General features: G+C 41.4%; 1 protein-coding gene across 1 annotated transcript; it reads left to right on the forward strand.

Annotated features, from left to right (window-relative positions):
* Positions 1-6,276: 6,276 nt before the first annotated feature.
* On the forward strand, positions 6,277-14,402 carry LOC110070451 (vomeronasal type-2 receptor 26-like). Its single transcript, XM_020778136.3, has 5 exons — positions 6,277-6,564; positions 7,483-8,340; positions 9,671-9,898; positions 11,007-11,133; positions 13,504-14,402. Exons 1-5 carry the CDS (start codon positions 6,277-6,279, stop codon positions 14,400-14,402), a joined length of 2,400 nt encoding a protein of 799 aa, XP_020633795.3.
* Positions 14,403-16,047: the final 1,645 nt, after the last annotated feature.

Below are 16,047 nucleotides of genomic sequence, written 5' to 3' on the forward strand. Positions count from 1 at the left end.
TTGCTGATGTCTTAACCCATGATATCATGGTCAAGAATTATGTTGTGGAATGTAAAAACAATAACTACCACAACTACCATTGTGCCTGTTCCCAGCTTATCCTCTCAATTTGACTTGGACTTTCATGTCCATATCCATATAAGTTGCTTGGAGTGTCTGGAATCAGAAAAGATCCACTGCATTTACTTTATTACTGTGTTGCTTTAAGCCTCATCTAAACCTTTCTGTGTCTCCTAAAGCAGTAGTCCCCAACCTTGGGCCTCCAGATGTTCTTGGACTTCAACTCCCAGAAATCCTGGCCAGCAGAGGTGGTGGTGACAGCTTCTGGGAATTGTAGTCCAAGAACATCTGGAGGCCCAAGGTTGGGGACCACTGTCCTAAAGCTATACTCTTGTAAGTAGGCTGAAGCCCTATTTTAGGGCTGGACATTATTATTAAAATTGTAGGTGGGGAACATTTTGCCCCCACGCTTGCTTTCTCCATGTGTGCAACAACATATCAAAGAGGAGAGGTTCCTGTTAGTATGTAGCTTCTGCAAATGAGGAAGAACCCACATTTTCAAGGGCATTTGATTGTATGGAAGGCCTACACACAGCAGGAATCATAGAAACATAGAATCATGGAGTTGGAAGGGGCCTATGAGACCATCAAGTACAACCCCCTGCACAATGCAGGACTCCAAATCAAAGCAGATCGTTGTCCAATTGTCTCTTGAATGCCTCAAGTGTTGGAGTGCTCACCACCTACTGCGGTAAATGGTTCCATTGTCGTACTGCTCTAACAGTTAAGAGGGTTTCCCCCTCCCCTCTGATTTTCAGCCTAGATCTAGCTTCCTATAGCTTCAGCATGTTATTATGTGTCATATCCTCTGGGATGATTGAGAAGAGATTCTGGCCCTCCTCTATATTGTTGTTGGGTTTTTTGTCAAATAGGCTGATAAATGTTTCATTGAACAGTGTTACAAGGGGTATAAGCATTTTATGAGAATGTCTAGCCCTGAAAATCCTTAGGAACTGGCCCATTCTCATTGCATGAGGGCATTTATCTTGCATTCTTTCCTTATGAGAACTGTTACGAGCTATGAAAAAAATGTGATGGCCCATTTCTAGCGAAATGCAACTCTCCAAGACACGCACACTTTGCTACAGACAAAGAGTAGTCGTGAACATTTGTCGGTCACTACCAGAATATCCTGGTTCTTGATCAAGGTGTGCCAGTCTTCAGGGAGGGAATAAGCTCTGCCTGACAGAAGGAGATGTAGAAGACTTCCTTGTCCAAGGTACCAGAACAGCAGCACTCATCCAACTGCTAAGAGAACTGCTGAACCTAATAAAGGATGTGAAACCACCACTGAGAAAACTCATTAAAATGTGTTAAATCTCAAATAACTACCAAAAATGCAATGATTCTAAACTCAGCTTTCAAGATCTGATTAGATGGACATGCTTCCTTAATATAACTTCTCACTTCTCTAATATGTAGATAATTTTAAAGAGTTTTAGGAGGAGGAGTAGAGTTATATCATCAATTCCTTCAAAGAATTGGTTCTTTCTTAAAGGACTTTGCATGCAGGACACGCAACAATGGGCTCACGTTAAAGGAAGCCAGATTTGGGTTGAATATCAGGAAAAACTTCCTAACCGTTAGAGCAGTACGACAGTGGAGCCAGTTACCTCGGGAGTTGGTGAGTGCTCCAAGACTGGAGGCATTCAAGAAAAAGTTAGATTATCACCTGGCAGATATGCTTTGATTGTATTCTTGCACTGAGTAGGGGGTTGGTCTTGATGGCCTTGTAGGCCCCTTCCAACTTCACTCTTCTATGATTCTATGACTTTGTCCAACATGATAATCTGAGGAGAGAATGAACATTCCTTCCCTTCTTTCTTCCCCCAAATGCAAACGTGTGTCTGTATGCTATGTCCATACTACTGTGTTTCCCCAAAAATAAGACAGGGTCTTATATTAATTTTCATCCAAAAATGCAGTAGAGCTTATTTTCAGGGGATGCTTTATTTTTTTTTTTCCATGTACAACAATCTACATTTACTCAAATACAGTCATGTTGTCTTCTTCTGGTTGCTGCAAAATGGTGGAGGGTGGGGTTTCACTTACCTAAGGTTTATTTTTGGGGTAGGACTTATATTACGAGCATCTTGAAAAATCATACTAAGGTTTATTTTCAGGTTAGGTCTTATTTTCGGAGAAACAGGATATAAATATCTAATGACATCTGTGTAATTTTTTATTCAATTCCTCAAAAAAAAAAAAAAAAAAAACACCCTCTAGTTGAAGAATGTGGGATATTGTGCTTCTATGTCTGTGATCCAAAATCCAAGGAAACGGCCAAATATTGATTCTCAATATCATGCCAATGTTGCAAGCAGGAAAAAAAGATGCCAGGTTTTACACAGCAAAGAGCAGCCTGAATGTTGAGAACACGAATGACAGCAGTCTAGATGGTCTACAGGACACCCTCTTGTGCTCACAACCATTCAGAAAATGACATCATGGAGGAGAAAATCCCAGAAGCTGACTCCCTTTTTACCTCTGTAAACCACTACTCCCTGAAACACAATGCAATTGTCTGGGCTGTATTTCAACAAGTGTGGATTGTAGTGAGCAGAAGAGGGAATCTTTTAGACTCTCTTGACTCCTGACACTAGTGTTCTCACTATTCAGGTTGGCCTTTGATATTGCTCTTGAAACGTCTCCTTGCTCTAGGCAGGAAGGTGCAGCAATGTATCTACTTTGGAATGCTCTTGCTTAGCTTGTTCCATGCATGCTCAGTTTACAAGAAAACTCAGTTTTTCCTTCCTTCCTTCCTTCCTTCCTTCCTTCCTTCCTTCCTTCCTTCCTTCCTTCCTTCCTTCCTTCCTTCCTTCCTTCCTTCCTTCCTTCCTTCCTTCCTTCCTTCCTTCCTTCCTTCCTCTCCCTCCCTCCCTCCCTCCCTCTCTTAAATTTTTATATCACCCATTGACTGATGGCCATTCTAGTTGCTTCACAAGAAATATCTTTTTTGAAGAATAATATTTTAGTCCCCGAAGACTGGATTCATTCCAAATTTTTTAAAAAGTGGGTAGGGCCAACCATTCTCTTTCAGGATAAGAAGATTGGTTTTTTTTCCCCAATTTATTTGTTGTGTGGATGTTTCAGGTCACTTGTTTCTGCATGGGGAAAGTGTTTTACTTTTTTAAAAATCACAACTTCAAAAACTCTTTGCTGAAGCACCCCCAAATCCTATATAGAGCAAGAGCAGACTGTCTGTTATATATGCACAAAATCTGGTGCTGAAACAGAGTCCATTTTCAAAGTTCTAATTTTTTTGTATGGGGTGCCCCCATTTTTAGAATTGCCATCTAGAAGGTTGTTTTGCTGTGTTGCACATTAACATCACTGCACTCTTGTACAGTGATAATAAAAGGCTTGTTCCAGATTTAATCTGGGTCAGTATTTTAGTCATGTTGAGATATACTCAGGTCCTATCCTGAAGACACCTATATGTCAGGAACAGGAGGCTCAAAAGGAGAACAAGCTAGAAGAAAGGGTAGGAAGAAGGCTCAGATAGAGGTCTGGCTCCCATATAAGGCAAGAAATGTTAGTTGCCTGGAAAATGGGATGCTGGGAACAACTTCATGATGCTGACACAGCTACTTTGAGCCCAAAACAATGGGCCAGTATGGAGATAGATACTGTACATGATGCATGATAGACCCCTGGAAAAGTTGTTACCCCATGAGCCTGGGATGTTCCTTATACAGAGATACAGTGCCTATGATTATGTCACCCCCTAAAAACAATAGAGAATGGTTTCCATAGGTTTTGACCCCAATATGTTCACCAATGAAGAACCACCTTGTGGTTAGCAACTGGGAAAGAAGAGAAAGAAGTCAAACTTCAGGGAAACTTTAGGGGTGTCAATAGAACAAAAAGCCACTGGACCTTGAGAGAAGGACTGTTTCCTCCCCTCAGTCTCTTCCCCAAAATATTGGTTCCTGAGCCCCTTCCCTTTGAAAAGAGAAGAATTTCTCTCTCACTAACTCATCCGTCTCCTAACTAGCCTCTCTATTGAACCTCTCCAGGGTCTCCCATCTGGATTTTTAGGAGGAGGTTCTGCTGAACTCACCTGTTTGGACCTATAGGGCCGACCCCTTCACATGTTTGTGCTGAATCTGTTCTAATCATGTTTTTGATTTGCCAGCTTTGTTGAGATATCATTCGGGACTTTTGGGTCTGCTTATTAGAATCAAGGAAAAGTGTGAAGGCAAGAGGAGAAGGGGACGACAGAGGACGAGATGGATGGACAGTGTCATCAAAGCGACCAACATGAATCTGACACAACTCCGGGAGGCAGTGGAAGACAGGAGGGCCTGGCGTGTTCAGGTCCATGGGGTCACGAAGAGTCAGACATGACTAAATGACTAAACAACAATTGAGTCAGAGCTGGAGAGAGCTTTAGTTGGTGCTAGACAATACTTCAAGCAATCACTCATTTCGTAGGCCTTGATTTTGTATGCCACAGGTTTCATTTTTAAAAAAGTGTATTTAGTTTGTTTGGGACTCTATTAGTCAAACAGTTTTAGTGAAAATGAAATCATAGACTGATTTGCATGGGAAGATTCCTGTATGGAACAACAGGGTATGATTCTGTGACTGTTCTCATTTTTCTTCATGAAATGTTGCCGATTTTCTACATGAAAATGTTTGATCCTTTTTGAATTAACAAAAGGCATTCTTTTCTCTGTGTTCTTTGTTTAAACTTAAATAACTCTTCCCTTCAATTATACCTGCAAATGGCCCAGTGTCATTTCTGGTTATCTCATTTTCAATGAGCATAACAGTTTTAAACTTGAATGGGAGATACAGTGGATCCTCTACTTACGGAATTAATCCGTATTGGAACGGTGGCTGCAGGTTGAAAAGTCTGTAGGTCAAGTCTCCATTGATCTACAATGCATTGAAAACCAATTAATCCGTAACTGGCCGTTTTTGTTCCATTTTTGTTCCATTTTTGTTTTTTTCTGGTCTGTAGGTCGATTCTCTGGTTGCAAGTCGAACCTAAATTTTGCGGCCAGAGAAGTCTGTGACTCGAAAAGTCTGTAAGTTGAGCCGTCTGTAAGTCGAGGGCCCACTGTAAAATGATTGCAATCTTTATGCTACAAGTACAGAATTACTGTTCTATCATATATCCTGGAGTAGAAGCCCTATCAATGAGTATGACCACTGGCAAAGGATTATAAAACATCTAGAAGCCTAATAGTTCCATTTCTTCATTTACACCATGTGGTCCAGAACCACACCTTTGAAACAAATTCTTTTCCGGTAGTTTGTTTTCCAAAGCTCCATCCCCTAAATGGACCCCTCTCCCCCCCTCTGTCCCTGGCTGTCCCAGAAAGGAAGACTCAGTCTGAGATGCGATAAACATGTTTTCTTCTGCAATATCACATAGAATCCATAATTTCGAGCAATCGAGTACTTCCCCTACAATTATCAAATTAGCTGTGATATAGCTAGTTTCTCAAATCCCACAGAAACAAAAGGACACACCAGCAAAACAAGTCACAAGATAGAAACATGCTATTATAATCCTATATTTCTGAATCAGAGGCAGCAAGATCCCTCACTCTTCTTCTTGTAGCATCTGAGCCATAGGTTAACCGGCACTGCGACCATTTCAATTCAAGTGTGCTATCAGCACACAACTTATTCACCAATGATATGGGGAGAGGTGAATCGGTGTAGCAAGTGGTTCATTTTGTGTGAAATAATGGGATTTGGAATATTGGTACTTCTGGTCCAGGCAGCATGCAAGATTCCTAATATTAAATGCAACATCAATGAACCTCCTCCAATTCTACATAAATACTACCAATCAGGAGATCTCAACATAGGCGGTATTATGTCTCAAATCTACATATTTTCAAAACTGATAAACTTTGAGCAACGTCCCTCTGATGGCCTCTTTGACGATATCCTGTACGCATCTTTTTTTAAACATGCAATTTAAAAAATGCATTTTTGCAATTTGCTGCAAAAATATGTACATAATTTTTGCAGATATACATCTTCCATGGACTGGTATTCTTTTCAGAGTATGATTGATGAATGCATTGTACATCTTTCTTTACCAAACTCCATCCTACTCCTAAAAATACCTCCGCTTCCTCTTCCACTTCTTTTCCTTTTAGATACACCAAGGAAGGTTCCAGTATTTCATGCCTTAATTTGTAAAAGAAAGCTTAATTGTGTAATGTAGCAATGAACTCTATTTTCAGGAGCATGACTCATCTTTACCAGCATATCCTGGCCTTCGTGTTTGCTGTAAAGGAGATAAATGGAAATCCCAGGCTTCTCCCCAACATTACCCTAGGGTTCCAGATTTACAACAGCCTTTTCACTCCAAGTGGGAGCTACGATGCCTCTTTGGAACTCATCTCTGCACAGGGCAGGTTCGTTCCTAATTACAGGTGCGCCGTGCAGAACAGCCCAATGGCAGTCATTGCAGGGCCCAACTCAGAAATCTGTCTCCACATGGCGACCATCCTGTGCATTTACAAGATTCCACAGGTATGAAGTGTGAACGGGCATAGGAGTTTAAGGAATCATTCTCATATCCTTTTCCTTGTTAGAGTATAGTAGGAAACTCTGTTCCTGCAGCTACGCTAAATTGCTCCCTCCTACTGGGACCAACCAGAAAGCCTGATTTAGTAAGTCTTGAAAAAGCACCAGTCTACAGCTTTCTAGGTACAAAATTCCAGTCCCACTTTCATTCCACATCCACATCCAAGTTCTGGTTGCTGTCCATTGTTGTGACTGTTTGCCCAGTCTCCATCTTTGCTAAAACAAGAGTAACTCTACAGGACCAGTGTGTTTTCAGAGAGGACATTACTCACATAGACTCGTAGCATGCAGCAGCAAAGATGGAGGTCTGTCAAGTCGCAACAACGACGAGGAAAAGGGAGAAGTGAGGAATGAAGAAGGGCTAAGGAAGGAGGGGAGCAAAGGAAAGACTTGGCCAAAATGAAGAAGCACAACTGTAATGTCTTGCTAAGATCTTAGCATTGTAATTTTGGATAAAATACTCCGAGTGCCTCTGCCCTCATTAGAGATTCCTTGTTTAAATTTCCTAGGTAGGCATATTGATGGTTATATGTTTCTCTTAATTTCATCTTATATCATGTGACTGTTGTGATGTTTTGAATGCTTTTATATCCTTAAATGCCGTTGGCTAACTTAGAACTTCTTTTTAAATTTAATGTCATAAAAGAAGAAGAGGGTGCATTGATGGTAACATGTTTTTGATGTTATGTGACTTTATCTAAATAATGTGTTTTTATCTTCCTGGTCACTGACTGTAATAAACTATTCTTCTTATTATGGAAAAGATATTGCTTAATTATTGTTTGAAATGAAGAGCAGTTAGAAACGTTTCAGTTCTCAAAGTTGCCTCTGTCCCTCCATTCATATTTGTTAATGTGTTTTTAGCTAATCTATGGCACCATTCCAACAGATTCAAGGGCTCAAGTTGTTTTCTCCTACCAGATGTTCCCCAATGCAGACCATGAGTTTAAGGGCATTCTTCAGTTGCTGCTTCATTTCAGATGGACTTGGATTGGAGTGGTGACCGTCAATGATGACAATGCAGAGACATTTCTACAGAACATTGTCCCCATGTATGCTCAAGAAGGTATCTGCTTTGATTTCCTAGAAAGATTCCCAACAATTTCTTTCTCCCATGACATTGCCGAGACGGTGGAATGGGGGATTGACACACACCGTGTCATCATGGAAAGCACAACGAATGTTGTGGTAGTTGTGGGTGAAATTGAGACCATGATACTTTTAAATATGTTTCATATGTTCTCAAGATATGAGCATATATCAATGGAGACCAAAGGTAAAGTCTGGATCCTCACCACTCAGATGGATTTCACATCGCTCTCCTTCCAGAGAAATTGGGGTGTAGATTTCCTCCATGGTGCTCTGTCGTTGGCCATTCAATCCAAGGAAGTCTTGGGATTTCGTAGCTTTCTGCAGACCAGGAGTCCCCTCTTGGAAAAAGAAGATGGCTTTATCAAGGATTTCTGGCAAGAGGCTTTTAACTGTTCTTTCCCTGATCCCACCATAGCTGTGGTGGGCGAGGAGACATGCACTGGAGAGGAGAAGCTAGAGACTCTTCCTACCTCTGTTTTTGAAATGAGCATGACCGGTCACAGCTACAGCATCTACACAGCCATCTATGCTGTCGCACAGGCTCTGCATAAGATGCAGACATCTAAATTCAAACACAAAACAATAGCGGAGGAAGGAATGCTGGACCTTCTGTCTCAAGAGCCGTGGGAGGTAATTCTCCTACCTGGGAAACAGATTTCCTTTTCTGCATCAAATTTAGGAGCATTTCCTTTGTTTGTGGGAGCATAAAGGGAATCAAAGGCCTTTCTAAACACTCCCAGCCATTTTTCTAATGATGAGCAAGCTGTTATGCTCAGGTAACGTTACCCAAATGCCACCAAAATCAGGATTCCAACTCACATGAAATGCCACCTTGGGGCCACAGCCTCACTCCCTTCAGACCGGGGAGGTTAGCATGTCTTTGGTACCAAATCCTGAGTCCCAAGCCCCAATTCTGTGTCTCCATTAAAAATAAGCCTTTCCTCCCCAGAATAAAAGGGAGGAGTGGGTGGGTTCTGATTCACCAGTCAAGTCCAAGTCATGGGGTGGAACAAGTTGAGACACCAATGCCATTTAAGTCCAACTTGACAGCAGGTTCCATGACTCACGTCCCCATTCCTGCTTCAGACCGTTATTTTTCTGTCGAGAAAGAGATAAAAGAAGTGTGTAAGGGTATCATACTCCTCTGATTGAAAGGCTTTCCCCACCCCAGTTCCCACCACCTATTAGCAACCAATGTGACAATCGCAGTTATCCAACTCAGACTCAATGGAATAAAAAAATCTCAAAGTTATTGTGTTTGCTCTGTTGGAGTCTAGTGGTGAGATTCAGACCCATATTTGATTATTATCATTAAATGTTTTTTTAAATTCATAGTACAGTGGTGCCTTGCTAGACGCTTACCCTGCATGACGTCAAAATTGCTTGACGATGACTTTTTTGCAATCGCTAGTGCGATCACAAAATGATGGTTCCTATGCGGGAAATCCGCTTTGCGTTGATTAGGTCCCTGCTTCGTGAACCGTTTGTTCACAAAACAATGTTTTTCCCGGCTCCGCAATATGGCTTCCCTTCGCAAAATGGCTTCCCTCCCTTCACAAAATGGCTGTTTTCCGGATCCCTGCTTCAGAAGACAGCGACTTTAAACAGCTGATCGTCAGTTCTCTATGGGCGATTTTTGCTGGACAATGAGGTATTTCCCCATTGGAATGAATTAACCGGTTTTCAATGCATTCCAATGGATTTTTTTTTCACTTGACGATGATTTCGCTTAACAGCAATTTTCCTGGAACGGATTATCCTCGTCAAGCGGGGCACCACTGTATTCTTTCAGGTTAGCTTCTGAGAGCAAGACTGGGAGGCTTGGTGGTTTCAGATGAGAGAAAGTGGGGACTTGGTCTATATTCTTTGGTCCATGGGATGCTTCCAACTTCCATATTTCTCAAGCAAATATTCTTCTATAAATCACAATATATTGCTGTCTTTTGATGTTCCAATCCAGCTCCACCATTTGCTGAAGGGTCTCTCATTTAATAACACGGTTGGGCAGGAGGTTTCTTTCAATCAAAACAGAGAGTTGAAAACTGGAGTTGACATCATCAACTGGGTCACATTTTCAAACCAATCTTTTCTTAGAGTGAGAGTCGGAGAGATAGACCCCACGGCTTCCGAAGGCGAAAAGTTCACTATTTCTGAAGGTGCTATTCTGTGGCCAAGCAGGTTTAACCAGGTAGGGTCCAGAGACATTTTGGGAGTAGAACTTGGGAGTCATTTCGACCACTGCTTAGCAAGGGAAGGATTCAATGAAATGAGCTCTGTCCCTAGCTATCTTCAGGAAAGAGAAGAGGAAGACACCAAAAGAATCAAAGGTAGGAGGCTCGCAACATTGATAATCCAAAGTATGCCTATAATGTTGAAACCTGATGAATAGTTTTAACTCTTTTGAATGTGTGTAGATAATCTGTGCATACTGGAACCTGAAAATGAAAGGGTCCTAATGATAAGGATATAGTTTCTTATCTCCACCTTTGTGTTCACATATTCTGTTCAGTAAGTGACCATCAGAGTGGGTGAGAACCAGCAGACCATAGCCTTCCTGGCATCCATGTATTTTGTGTACTGATAGAGGCACCTAGGAAACAGATCTCTTTTCTACGTAACGTAGGTGACACCCACTGCAATCATTGCCTGCATCAAATCTTCACCCAGTGAACTTTGAAGCTATCCTTAAAGTTTGGTCTCTCTGTGTAATTACTTATTAGAAAGCTGAGTACGGATTCAAATCCTGTTCTCTGGAGTCCTAGTCCATCACTATATCCACTACACCCCACTGGGAATAAAAATGTGTCTGTTTGACGTCCATCCCCAAGGATGGATATTTGGTATAAGGTAGCAGACGTATATACCTGCTCAGGTATGCAGGTATATAGGTTCCTCCTCCTCCTTACCAAAGAAGTCCTGAGAATATTGTCCTCAGTGAGACTCCTCTTTCTATTTCATTTGTTTGTTGAGCTGCCCATCATAATCCTTCCTGTAATGCCATGGTCCCCAACCTTGGGCCTCCAGATGTTCTTGGACTACAACTCCCAGAAGCCTTCACCACCACCTCTTTTGGCCAGGATTTCTGGGAGTTGAAGCCCAAGAACATCTGGAGGCCCAAGGTTGAGGACCACGGCTGTAATGGATCAGGTGGTTAGATGATGGTGTAGAGGAAGGATTGCATGAGGAGGTCAGAAAGGTGGCTTCTAGCTCCAGTTGGCTACCTTGAATGGGGAACAGAGCTGTAAAGCTATGAATCTGCAAAATATGACATATTCTCATATTTTATTTATGGACAGGCACAACCCTTTTCTCTTTGTAATGCCCAGTGCCATGTGGGGTCCAGAAAGGCCAAGAAAAAAGGAAAGCCATTTTGCTGCTATGATTGCATTCCATGTCCACAAGGCAAAATTTCCAGCGAAATGGGTGTGTTATATACAATGTAATTAATCAGATATCTTAGCATGTGGAGTCCATTTAATATCCCGGTATTATAGGTGCAGGAGGGTACCGCTATGATATTGTGGCTGAACAAATCAATCTTCTGTAAGGCAATTCTAAAAAAAAAATGAGGTGGTGCAAACAAAGAATTAGAGTATAAGTTTTAAACTTGGCCTCAGATCAGCACCAAATTGGGCACAATTATGGCAGACAGCCTGCCCTTTCTCTGTGTTAGTAAGCTGGCACAATGGGTTTCCAAGTTGTGCTTTTTTAGAAGTAAAAATCTGTCCCCCACCATTCAGAAATAAGCAACTCCAAATGACCCTAGATTGAGAATGGCTCACACAAATGGAACAGATCAGTCTTGCTTAGCTTGAAAGAGAATTTACAAATGTATTCTACAGCCAAAGGCCCGATAAGAGAATTGTTGGGCCACCCACTTTTCTCTATTTGGAAAGAATCCAGGCTGAAATATTGGTCTTCAGAAAAGGCCTTTCAAATGGGAGAAACAATGATTTCTTATAACACTGAGCATGTATGGCACAGGCTAGCGAGGAAGAGATGTATACAGGATGTCTTCTATCACTGGGTAATTCAACGTGAGAGAAGTTGTATGCAGTGCATATATACAAAACGTTTGTCTAGAAAAGCCAGGGAATTCAAATTCAAGTCTTTAAAAAAAAAAAAAAACCTTAGTTTATGAATGTGGGATATTGTGCTCCTCTGTTCGTGATTCAAAATGCCAGGAAATTGCCCGCTCCGCCAGGGTGCTGCGCTGCTGTGATGGGGATGCTTTGCCTTCCCGCTTGGAAAGTAGCATCAAAGGCTCCATCTCTCCAGCTCAGCCTCTTTGTTGGTTTGAATCTGAAATCCCTCCTGCCCACCCTTAGATTAAAAGTGAGATTAGCTGGTTGCCTCTGGAGCCAGATGGGAATTTTTGGCCTACATCCTGTTTTGGCCTATGGTTGCTGGTGCGTTTTCGCCCGTCTGTCCACTACTGGGTGTGGCGTTATAAATGTCCTTGTAAATACTGTTTAGTTAAAGTCGTTACCAGTCACAGCTTTGGGTAGTGCAATGAAAAATGTAGGGGTGAATTCATGGTTGGCACAGGGTGCCAAAAATTAGGACATCCCGCTGGCAGGTCGAGCCTATCAGCTTTCAGAGGAGAGGTGTCTCATAGGAAAGGACCTCCCTACCAGATGCCCATTCAGGGTCATGAGGCTCGGTGGGATGAGCTGATTAGGGGGTACCATTTCACTCAGCAACTGAAGGTGTGCTGTTCAGTGGACAGCACGATTCAGTAATAGGAGCTTGCCCTGCTCTAGGAAGCATCTGGAGATCTAATATTATCTGGACATAAAATAATATTGCACTATGGTAGGGCCCCCTTGTACAGTGGTGCCTCGCATAGCGAACGCTTCGCTATGTGATGAAACCGCATAACGAAGGGTCCCAGGCCATCGCTGGAGCGTTCGCTCAGCGATGGCCCCTATGGGCTTTTTTCGCTATGCGATGATCGCGCGGACGCGATCAAAGCATAGCGAACAGCTGATCGGCGGTTCCAAAATGGCCGCCGCTAAAACAAAATGGCGACCGCTGTTTTGCCTCGCTAACGAGGCATCCAAAATGGCCGCCGCAATGGAGGAAACTTGCACAACGGTGAGTTTTAAGTCCATAGGAACGTATTAAATCAGTTTTAATACGTTCCTATGGACTTTTTTGTTTCACTTAGCGATCGATTAGCTGAGCGAGGGTTAATCCGGAACGGATTAACCTCGCTAAGCGAGGCACCACTGTATTTTGGAAGGATGCAATTTAAATAGTTAATAAAGTTGTGGCCAAAGTTTTTAACCCAACCTACTGTGTCTCGCCTCCTTATTTCCAGGCTGGGAGGGCAAGGCCTGATATGGCTATGCCATGTCACACATGTGTTACCAGCAGGAAAAAGGATGTCAAACTTTACGTAGCAAAGGGCAATCGGAATAGTGATGGAACCAATATCTGTGGTCAAGATGGCCTACAAGAGGTCCTCTCGTGCTCAGTCTCATTCGCCAAGAGACACCAAGTATATTTTCAGGAACTCAACAGAAAATATGAAGGTTTATCAATTTGTAATATCCAGAAAGAGATGACACTAGGAGTGATGGCTGTAGTTAACCAATGATATGGGCTGCCCATTGACTCTCCTTCAGCATCAAATATTGTAATTAGATGAGGAGGTTACTTTCCCTTCTTATATTTTTTTCAATTAATTCTAGTATATAAATACTTATACTGTACTTTGTAGAGTTAATTCAGAATAATGCACTAGGGCTACCATGTATAACACCTCAAGCTTTTTTTCCCTCTTTCCAGACACGGACGCTTGCTATCCATGTCCACCTGACCACTACCCGAACGAAGAGCAGAACCTCTGCATTCCAAAGAAAATAAATTTCTTGTCTTATGAAGAACCCTTGGGGGTCACTTTGGCCATTCTCGCTTCCTCCTTTTCTGTCCTCACAGCTGTGGTTCTCGGAATCTTCGTTAAGTACAAGGACACGCCCATCGTCAAAGCCAACAACCGAAGCCTCACCTACCTCCTCCTCTTCTCCCTTATGCTGTCTTTCAGCAGTATTTTGATATTCATTGGACAACCCAAGACAGTAACATGTGCCCTGCGGCATATTATTTTTCCTATTGCTTTCTGTCTGGCAGTTTCCTGCATTTTAACAAAGACTATCATTGTGATTCTGGCTTTCAAGGCCACAAAACCTGGCTCCAAGATGAGGAAATGGGTGGGGAGAAGACTGGCCATTTCTGTTGTCCTTTCCTGCCTGCTGATCGAAACCACTTTTTGTTCTGCGTGGCTGGCAAGCTCTCCCCCATTTCCAGATCTGGACATGCACTCAATGCTTAAAGTAATTGTACTCCACTGTAATGCAGGATCGAAAACAATGTTTCACTGTGTCTTTATCTTTTTGATTTTCCTCACCCTTGTCAACTTCACTGTGGCTTTCCTAGCCCGGAGGTTACCTGATAGTTTCAATGAAACGAAGTTCATCACCTTCAGCCTGTTGCTCACCTGTAGTGCTCATGGGTCTTGTTTTCTAGTCTACCTGAGCAGTAAGGGAAAGTATACTGTAGCATTGGAAGTATTCTCTATCTTGATCTCCAGTGCCGCCTTACTGATTTGTATCTTTTCCCCCAAATGCTACATCATAGTGTTGAGGCCTCAACTGAACAGCAGAGAACACCTAAAAAGAAAAAAATGAAGATACTAACAAAGGATGATCCTGCCCTAATTAAGAAAGTAATGAAGTGGATGAAGCGGGGCTAGGAAGCCAGGGCAGCTGTGGAACAGCTATGTGCCTGAAGAGCCAAACCAACAATCCATGCTCATATCTAATGCATATGTATTCCTTTCTTTCCACTTCAGAATTAAATCTGGCCATCCTATTTTGGCCTAGACATCCTACAAAGTAGTTCAGATATGGGATAATCATGTTAATGTTCATGATTTCAGTTTCTTTCACTTTATGGGTTTTTTTGTGGGTGTGTCTACTTAACCTTCCTCCCTCCCTCCCTTCTAGTTACTACTATAGTTGAGTTATTTTTAATGTATAACGAGTAGACATTGTCTAGAGGGGCGGGGTAAAAATGAATCAATAAATGAATAGATAAATGAATAAATAAATAATTTTATTGTGTTTTTAATTTTATTTTTTAACACTGCAAGCTACCTTGAGTCCTCTTATTGGGAGAAAGGTGAACTATAAATGGGACAAATAAACATGCTTAGTTATCCCTGTCTGTCCTCATATGGCTTGGTTTCTAGGCCCCTGGTCATCTTTGTTGCCCTCCTCTGAATCTCCTTCAGTTTGTTTGTTTCTTTCTTAGAGTGTGGAGTCCAGACGTACACATAGATGTGGCCTAACAAATGCTAGATAGACGAGAATGGATATCTATCTATCTATCTATCTATCTATCTATCTATCTATCTATCTATCTATCTATCTATCTATCTATCTATCTATCTATCTATCTATCTATCTATCTATCTATGAGCTCCTTATCTATCTATCTATCTATCTATCTATCTATCTATCTATCTATCTATCTATCTATCTATCTATCTATCTATCTATCTATCTATCTATGAGCTCCTTATCTATCTATCTATCTATCTATCTATCTATCTATCTATCTATCTATCTATCTATCTATCTATCTATCTATCTATCTATCTATCTATCTATCTATGAGCTCCTTATCTATCTATCTATCTATCTATCTATCTATCTATCTATCTATCTATCTATCTATCTATCTATCTATCTATCTATCTATCTATCTATCTATCTATCTATCTATCTATCTATCTATCTATCTATCTATCTATGAGCTCCTTATCTATCTATCTATCTATCTATCTATCTATCTATCTATCTATCTATCTATCTATCTATCTATCTATCTATCTATCTATCTATCTATCTATCTATCTATCTATGAGCTCCTTATCTATCTATCTATCTATCTATCTATCTATCTATCTATCTATCTATCTATCTATCTATCTATCTATCTATCTATCTATCTATCTATCTATCTATCTATCTATCTATCTATCTATCTATCTATCTATCTATCTATCTATCTATCTATCTATCATCATTTTCAAAATCCCAAGATAATTATTTAATCGAAGTATCCTCTTGCATTCATCCATACATTTTTGGTTCTATTCCGAATAGAGATGGTTAGGAATTGAACCACAAGCCAGAAAAACACACAAACTGGGCTGGTTCATGATTCAGTTTGTGGGTCTGTTCTGGGATGACATTTAGCTGAAAGGAAATGAAGCAACAACCACCCCGCCCCCTTGTGTCTCTTTTGGCTTTGGCAAAACAGGATGCC

The sequence above is a fragment of the Pogona vitticeps genome, chromosome 6, assembly GCF_051106095.1.
Source record: "Pogona vitticeps strain Pit_001003342236 chromosome 6, PviZW2.1, whole genome shotgun sequence".
Classification (NCBI taxonomy): Eukaryota; Metazoa; Chordata; class Lepidosauria; order Squamata; family Agamidae; genus Pogona; species Pogona vitticeps.